The sequence below is a fragment of the Zonotrichia albicollis genome, chromosome 9, assembly GCF_047830755.1.
Source record: "Zonotrichia albicollis isolate bZonAlb1 chromosome 9, bZonAlb1.hap1, whole genome shotgun sequence".
In the NCBI taxonomy this organism is placed as follows: domain Eukaryota; kingdom Metazoa; phylum Chordata; class Aves; order Passeriformes; family Passerellidae; genus Zonotrichia; species Zonotrichia albicollis.
In genome coordinates this window covers 20,302,650-20,311,806 of record NC_133827.1, presented here as the reverse complement: position 1 = coordinate 20,311,806, position 9,157 = coordinate 20,302,650, and the positions used below count along the sequence as shown (strand labels likewise).

Sequence of the window (9,157 nt, the reverse complement as noted above, 5' to 3'; positions counted from 1 at the left end):
TATTTCAAACAGCAGATCAAAAAAGCAAAAGTCAGGGATGAAATTGCAAAGAGAACAAAGTACTCAGGAGAACAACCCAGACAAGCCACTAAGCAGCATTCACTTCCATGCCATTTTGTTTCTGTGCATTGGAGCAGCCACCCCAGCAAGTGCTGCAGCATTTGGTAAACAGAGCAGTTGGAAGGTGCTTAAGGAAAAGGGGACCAGAAACACACCACACAGACTAATCAGCACATTGTATATGTAGCTTATATAGCTCTGCTTTTCCTTTTTTTTTTTCTTTTTAAACGGTGTTTAAGAAAAATATGCTGTGTTACCATAGGAAACTAAAATACTCTCTCAGCCTCTTAAGATTTTAGTTTTTGTTTTCAACTATTTTGGTTCCAAGTGGGTTTTATTTTTCTTTGTCTACTTTATAAAACCTTCTGTCAACATTAATGGCTTCAGGCAGAAGAAATAAGGGAGAATTATGAGCACAGAAGAGGACTCACAGTGCTGTTCCTTTCTCTTGTGCACTACGGGCAGGCAGGGGTGCAGAAGAAATAGGGCATCATGTTTTTATAGAATACAGTCAGACAGAAATTCCAGCTGGCATTCACTAAGCAAAAGGGAACGTTTTCCTCATCTAAAATAATTGTTTAAATCCCAGCTATACATAGCTATGGAATAATGGGGTCACTTATTTTCCACTAGTTCAGTAAGATGCTGCAGCAAGCTAATGGCTCCATGAGACAGACAGTTTAAAGCATCGATTTGCTGCAAATTGCTCAATCCATAACTAATGAGCAGCTCTGCAGATTTTAAGTGAATCAATCCCATTAGAATTTACAGTTTGCATAAGACCATATTACTCAATCTATGGACACAGACTGGATGGTTTTTTTTGGATAACCATCAGCAGCCCTTTCTTGTTGCTGTTTTTCTCAAACTTGTTTTTAATTTCTATTGGTAGATTGGATAAAAATCCCTCTCTTGAGGGTCTGACAGCATGCCTGAAAAATACACCATCCACATCTACATAAGCACACATGCATCCCCTGTCAAGTCCAGATATTCCCTTGCAGAAGACAGTTAACATCCAAAAGGCAGGATGAGATGATAGATGGAATTTAGCCCCCGTAGCACTAAAACCCTGCCCCAATTTGAAGGTGGATTATGTTTTTTTACACCTGTAAAAATGTGAAGTTATATGGCAACTGGTATTTGGACCCACAGAAGTTATTCTACATAACAAGCTGAAATCTCTCCTGTGTGAAAAAAGTAGCAAAGGCAAAAATTTGTATGGATTGAGTGACAGGATTTTTGTCACACATCTGCAGGGTAGAAACAGGAAATTGAGAACTATGCTTGCTAACAGATCAAGTTCTGGATTACTTTATTACTGCGTGTGCCAGGAGGTTTGGACCACCTTTTCTCCAGGCTTTGTAAGAAAAGGGTCAGTTCTATTGTTATCAATTACTACAACAAGATCATTTTAGGCAAAACAGTTACAGGCAAGCAGAAGTTCAAATCCTGTCAATGAATTCATAGACTCTGAAAAAACATTGTATTGGTTGTTACAAAAGAGCTGTGGCTGGCAGGCTGTTTGTTAGTAGGGGAGTGTTGAATCATCCCACTCCAACTGCTCTTGCCTGGTGGCATTCTGTTTGTTTCCCTTTTGGACAATCACTTCCTCCTCCTCTTCCTCCTCTTCCTCCTCTTCACTATCATCTGATTCAGCACTGGTTGTGTCTTCCTCTTCATCATCTATATCTTCTTCCTCACTCTCCTCTTCTGTCTGGTGTGGCTTTTCATATTTCTACAATACATTTAAAGAAATCAGACAGTAGCAGAAAGGTGCCTTCTTGACAGCCAAAGCTGTCTCAAAAGAGCATTTAGAAATGCTAACATGCTGGACAAATCTGCTTTCCATCATTATGTGATTATTAAGCATCAAATTCATACAAGTTGGTAGCAAGCATTCAAAAACTACTGCAAGAAGAAAGGAATGTCAATAAGCAATCTCTTTGTTAGCCACACTACCAAAATTTAAACCTTCAATAGCATCTTTAAACTGCTGATGATTTCCCCTCCTTTTAGTGTATAAATCATCTTGGGTACCTGTTGGAACTCAGTGCATCTCTCTGGGTGCCCAGAGCTGCCAGGACCCTGCCAGGGGGCTCAGAGACCCTGGCACACAGCCCAGAACACCTGTGGGTTTGACTGTGACCTGTGGAGCAAACTACCAGCTTTGTATGAACACCTGAAAGCCACAGAAGTTTAAGTAGTGTAGTAATAAAATTATCACTGGGTGAAGGGGTAGATTTTGGGATTTTTAGAATAGGGGTTTTGGGGACAAGATGGAGGGACTTGGGTGCGTCCAGCCTTTCTTCTTCTTCTTCTCTATCTCCATCTTCTGCTGTGATGCTGGCACTTAGGGATTGGGTTAGAGTAGAAGCTCACTGTCTAACATAGATGATAGGGATTGGAAAGTAATTGCAAACATGTTATACATAGTTTGCAGTATAAAGAGATAACACTACCCCAGAGGCAGGCAGAGTGCCTGGGACTGTCCTGCTGAGGGACCTTGGCTGGACACGAGGAAAATTTTTATAGATAAGATCCAATAAACAACTCTGAGACCGAGAACTGAAGAGCTGTGACTCATTCTTAGAACATGTGGGCCAAAACAGAGAGTGTTCACGTGTCTTGGGGCTGCAATAAACTGCAGAACTCCCAAGAGGTACCTGCAAACAGACACGGATGGAGTGGAAGTGATGCTGTACCTGAGAGTTCTTCACCATCTTCTTTAGTAATTATACATGACAACAAAGCCAAAGTTCTCAATTATATCTGACCAAGGTGTGCAGAGCTGAGAACTGGGATGTTGAGTGTACACACACACAGAGCTGAACAACTGCACCCTGAAAGATGCTCAAACCCGCTGCCAGCCCAGCCCATGGCTCCTGGCAGTGCCAGGGGTCGGTACCTCCATGGGGTTGACGGTGATGGTGAGAGCAGAGTCGTCCCAGTCCATCTCGTTGTCCTTGGGTCCCTCGTGCCCCAGGGAGCCGTGCTGGCGCGCGGAGCGCAGCCGGAGCACACCCAGCGTCACCACCAGCACCAGGACGCTCACACAGATGATGATAACCATCGTGGCCACGCTGGGAACCACTGGGACAGAGGGTGGCAAAGGGAATGCAGTTACACTCGTGCAACCAGTCATCTAAACCTCACTAACTGTTCATTTTCTACCCATAGCATCCTCCCTTTGGAGTGAGAATCAGGACAGACACCTTCCATGTGCCTGGGATGACGGAAAGTGCTGACCAGCGCCCATCCACTAAGGTTGAGCACACACAAATGGTGTTCACAGGTATCTTATCACGAGTACGACAAACCCTAACTAAAATGTGAGCATGCTCACCTTTGCTTTTTGAGCCACTTAACTACAGAAGACAGGTAGTTAATAACTGCAGAATCAAATAGTTTTTGTAGTAAAATTCTGTTATACCACTTGCGTGTTGACCCCTTCTGATCACAGCTGAGGCCTCAAGCTTACTTGAGACAAAATGTACATCTCAAATCTTGTATTTTCAAAGGATTCAAATGCTTGTGATTTCAATCTCAAGCTCCCAGAAATAAATGCATTGCCACTCTATTTGTGTGTGTTACAACCTTCCTGGGAGACTCTTGAGGACTCAAGGCATTTTCCCCCCGCTGTTTGGCTGTACTCTGAGAGGCCCCTGTCTCCACCTAGTCACAGGAAAAAGTCTCTCTGAACTACCACATGTAATCAGCCCCATAATTGTGTTAGTGGAGAAATGCTGCCACTTTCTATGTCCTGCGAGGTACTGCAGTTCCAGGAGCATGGGATAACCCAGTCCATAACCCATTCTGTTGCCTTGCCCTGCCTATAAGAATGTAAGTCTGTAATCAAAACAGTATTTAGGAACAAAAAAAACCTAGTTTGCAATAGTTTATCCATTAAACATTCAGTTTCATTTTAGTGAAGTGTGTCTACAATGTAAAGAAAAATACAGTAATTTTCTAAGCATCTCTGTATATAGCTAATTACAACTACCTACACTTTCCATCAGCTTTACTTCTTTACATATGTATCATTCAGCTAAAAGGATTTCAGAATCCAACTTTCAAACAAGTATCTTTGCCCTGCATTTAACTTCACTGAAAAGGTTTCAGATTTGGGTATATATTTTAACTCATATAGCCTAAAAATTAAAAATATATCCTATAAATTTTTAACTGTGGGGGTCAGAGCACAAAACCATTAATGAAGACTTTAAAAAAGGATACCAGGTTTTAATTTAAAAGTACATTCTTGGACAGAATGGAATTCAGAGTTGCCTTCTTTCACACCTGTGATCTCTGAGAGGTCTTAGGAGCTGAAACAATGGACTTTAGTCTGTGTAGCAGGCTGACCCACAAGGGAAACACTGACACATCGGAATCATTGTGAGCAGTCTCTGGGAAGGTGTCACATACCTGAGCTGGGAACTGCACTTACACTCCCCTCAGGGTGCTGAACAGATTGGAGAAATTTGGGCTGGAATATCATGTGATTTACATGGTCCATGAAGTTTGAGTTGGAACTGTGTAGAATATTAACCTGGGAGAAGAGAAAAATAAGAGACCAGATACTCAAAAGTGTTTTATACTCCAAGCCTGCTGGTTCCATATATTACACTGGACTATGAAGTTCACCAGCAGATAGGGACACTACTTCACAGATGCGAAAGGACAAATTAACTTTTTTTTTAACGCCAGTGGAAAATACACAGCTTAATATATTTCTAATATGTAGCATGAAAAATGCATTCTAACCTTTCTGGCTGTTGACTCTGAAGTGACCCAGAGCAAGACTCTTTTGATTTACCTGTTTGGATAAGTAGTGACTTTTTCTTCTCTTTATATTGATCAGCTTTTAGGTGTTGCCTAAACATTACGAAATAACTGTTAATTTTCTTAACAATTATTAAGCTGTCTTTGTAAACACTTATTAATTTTGAGCATATTGCTAAGTAGGTCCTGCAGTTTCCTGGAGTTGTTACCTGGGCTCTTGGCGCTATGTTGGAAAACACGACTCAGTCATTGCTCACCTGCAGGCTGAACTCACTCACTGCTCACCTGCAGGCTGAACTCCTTGCTCACCTCCAGGCTGAACTCCTTGCTCACCTCCAGGTTGAATTCATTGCTGGTGTAACGCCCGTTGAGCTCGGAGCACTTGACCCTGAATTTCCTGTCCGAGGTGGCCGAGGTGCCCCAGTTGCGGTAGCGGAGCTGCCGCAGCACCTGCTCGTAGCTGAACATGCTGTCCACACCTGTGGGGCGGGAGGGCAGGGACAGCTCTGGGACAGGCAAGGGAACACTGCTCTGGCAATAAACAACAAATCAACTGCTCACAGAACACACAGAACTCGGCAGAAAGGTCTGGAAATGACAGGGCACCAAATGTTCCCTGACACTCGGTTATGTGAGGATAAGTTTTTGGAACTGAATGTAGGTTCCTAATGGAAAGGGGAAAAATACAGCAATGGTACAGAATAAATTAATTAGTGATGAGAAAAAGATGGCCAGTGTCTCAGCATTGTACAGGAACCCCCTCACTCCCATGTTCCACTGTGATGGTCCACAAGAACCCCACATTTAAAGAAAGCAGGGATGTCATTTTCCTTACTTGGGGAGTAGCAGGAGGGATGCTGAGAATCCAAAGGGCAAACACAGCACATCCAGAGATCAAGAAGCAGCTGTGTTTTTTAAGATACAGTCACCCTTGGGATATTTTCATGGCTAGAAAATCACAGATTTCTGTCCAATTTCTTATATATTTGAGCTTTCATTCCAATATATAATTGACGTGACAAAATAAGGGAAAACAAATTTCCTGAACTTACCATAGATTGAATATCCTGCAGTGGAATTTGTGGCATCTAGATGTTTTCCTTGAAGCTCCCCATGATCTAGTTCTAAACACTCCTGTTCAGGGTCTAGTTCTGCACCAATGACCAAAACATCACAGAAATCCAAGTTGTGGAGCATTTCCTCTACTACCACTTGTTTATTGACTGTGAATCCATGGCATGGGGCATGAAAAAAAAGACAGAAATGAAGACAAATTATCACAGATCAGCTCATTCATTTTATGTGCTTTGCATCAGGGCTTTTAATTTTTGCCAGGATAGCCAAACTGCTTTTACTGATATTAAATCCAGCACACTTAAAGCAAATCAAGAGATGTGTCCAGGCTGCACAGGTGCTGTGATGATGAAGGCCTTACAAACACCCAGTGAGATAAATAGAAAATATATTGCTCTCTAGTATAATAAGGCACCCAAGAACATTAGTGGAAGTATAGAACTGAAATTTGATCTTGGAAATAAATTCATGTAAAAAATTCCATGTTTCAGTGCTGAATTGATACCAGCTTTCTCAAGGAAAACCAAACTGGAAAAATACACATCCAAGATATTTATGCTTGGATGATTCTCTCAGTTACTCTATGCCCCATAAACAATTTACATTACAAAGACCTGGCCATCTATCCAAGAGCAAGGCATTATTATAAAAAGCAAGATCCTGTGCTGTGTGACTTAAAGAAATTAAATTATATGCTGACTGTCCTTCAACATGTACAAGTAAAAAAATAATTCTGTTACTGGAAAAAGGGTAGCATATCAAATTAATATTTAAATTCTCTGATCAACTTAGCACAGAGTGTGTGGCAAAACTGCTTAAGCAGCTCCCTGAGGGCACAGACACTGCAAGTCTGGAACTTCCTGCCCGTTTTGCAAACTTGATGTTAGAGGGCGGGAATTTAGGAAGGAAGGCATTGGGAAGGAGGGCACAGCCAGGAAAGCATTATGCCCTACATTGCCAGCTCCTGGTGCAGTGAATCTGGGTACCTTAGCTCTAAGTTACAGGTGTAACATATCCAGAAATTCAGCCCAAGTCAAATTTGTAGGCTTCAGGCAATCTGTGCCTGTAAACTTGCATACCATTACCCATTTTCTCTTCTTCAGAGACATCCATCTAGTTGCTGCTTATTCTAGTCCAACAAACTGTGTTTAGAATGATTCTCCAAATTACTAGACATTTCATCTGCCTTGCGCATAAACATTCAAAAGATTCCTTCATAGACAATGATTTTAAACTTGATTTATACTTTTGAACATTCACACAGTGCTGAATAATAATACACACATTGCTTAGCATTAGAATAAACAGTCATCATTGAAAATAAATATTTTTAAAGGATTATATATACATTTTATAGGTGGGAAACTGAGGCATGAGATTACTTTTTCAAGTGTCACTCACAAGCTAGTATCAGAGCTGGAAACATAAGAGCAGACTAAAACTTCAACTTTTGTTCAATTACTGCTTTTCACCTTATCAGCACAATTAACAAAATTCTGTTACAAGTGAAGACATTCTAATGAAAATACCCTACATAACAGAATATGAAAGGAAGAGTAGAAAGGAATTATTTTGAAGTATACCAAATGAATACTACATGGAAAATTTGCTTTTTTTGAAACACCTTCTGATCTGCCACCATTTAACACATTTTTCAATGTGTTGAATTGAATTTCTTGAGTACAGCATTACTGTAGCCTAATTAATCTGGGTGAAGTGACTTCCTTTACATTACTTGTTTGCACCATCCTTTAAAAAATATGAACAGACGTTACAAAATGAGTAATAACATTTAAAAGAAAGACACAAACCTCTGTCATGTTCTCTTAAGTCTACTGAATGCTCCATTTTAGTGACTGTGCTGACAATCCTGATGTCAGGGAACAAAATAACACCTCTTTCACTCTCAAACTGTGCAGCTGGTCTAGCAAAGTGGTCCATCCCAGTTATGGTAATCTTGGGCTCATTGGCCTGAAATACCATTACATAGGCATCTATATCTGGGATACTAATGCAGACATCTTCACCAAAACATCTGAAAAGACACATCATCCATTAACTGCATGTAACACATTGCACATCACTGTGGCACTGGCACACTTGGCACCCCAAGTCCAGTTCGTGGCTCTCAGCTCAGTCCAATTCATCCTCAGGCACCCAGCTCTGGCCCTCCCCTCCCTTCCCACCTTCACAGATGCTCATCCTGAGGGACAAATTCAATCTTTCCTAAGGTGACTATCAGAATATTATTTTAATGTTTCACTGACATTTAACAGAGCAGCAAAGCGTTAACAAAGTTAACTAGATCACAACTAACTTTAGCAAACCAAACGTTAAATTCAGAAAATGGTGGCTAATGAATACAACATGGTTATCCTGTCATGTGTGATTGTTGAAAATTGCAATGCAAGATATTTTCCATTACCATCTGTATGGCAGATTACCTTTGTCAAGTGGGCAGTTTGCCTTATCTCTCTCTCTCTGAGTGACCACATTCACATGTGCTGATAACAGCTATTGAATGTCACTGCATGGCTGATAAGAACTGCAGCATCCCACTGGGAGATGTGAGCCCAGAGGGAGGAGCCAAGCATTGCTGCCCAGATATAATCCAGAGGTTTTGAGACACCAGCACAGCTTCTGCACTGGATTCCCCAGAGGAACAGCAGCTGCCTCTCCTTCCACTGGATCCTCATAGGAAGAATCCATCCTTCTCTACAGGATCCCTGCTCCAGCAGAACCACCCCTGACACTGCAGGAGGGCTGAGCCACAATTCCAATGGGGCTGCCACCAACAGCCTGACCCACAGGGTGTCAGGGTGGGTTCTGACTCTGGCAGTGTTGTTCTAGTTTACTGCAGTGTTTATTTTATTCTTTAATTTTTTTCCTTTCCCTATTAAAGAACTGTTATTTCCTGCTCCCATATTTTTGCCTGAGAGCCCCTTAATTTAAAATTTACAGCAATTGGGAGGGTGGAGAGGGTTCACATTCTCCATTTCAGGGGAGGCTCCTGCCTTCCTCAGCAGACTCCTCTCTTTCCAAACCACGACAGTGATTAAAAGGGCCTAATTTTCCATTTAAATGGAAACTCTTTTTGGGACACTCCAATATTTGCAGTGAACAAGAGGTAGCTGTACTTCCACTTTCACCTGAATCAGCAGTCTGCAAGAAGTGACTCTCCTGACAAGCTCTGCCTCATTTCATGATGGCACAGGAGCTGGGCCAGCCCTGGGATGTGCAG

The 9,157-nt window shown here is 41.7% G+C and overlaps 1 protein-coding gene across 2 annotated transcripts in view; it reads right to left on the bottom strand.

Annotated features, from left to right (window-relative positions):
• Window positions 1-262: 262 nt before the first annotated feature.
• Window positions 263-9,157, bottom strand: part of CLSTN2 (calsyntenin 2) — a 299,276-nt gene continuing 290,381 nt past the window's right edge. For both annotated transcript variants that reach the window (XM_074546803.1, XM_074546802.1), the window contains exons 12-17: window positions 7,728-7,951; window positions 5,895-6,065; window positions 5,176-5,321; window positions 4,486-4,609; window positions 2,969-3,153; window positions 263-1,798 (exon numbers count right to left, since the gene is read on the bottom strand). In XM_074546803.1, the coding sequence (XP_074402904.1) occupies window positions 1,589-1,798; window positions 2,969-3,153; window positions 4,486-4,609; window positions 5,176-5,321; window positions 5,895-6,065; window positions 7,728-7,951 (1,060 nt within the window). In that variant the 3' untranslated portion in view covers window positions 263-1,588. The remainder of the gene's footprint in view (window positions 1,799-2,968; window positions 3,154-4,485; window positions 4,610-5,175; window positions 5,322-5,894; window positions 6,066-7,727; window positions 7,952-9,157) is intronic.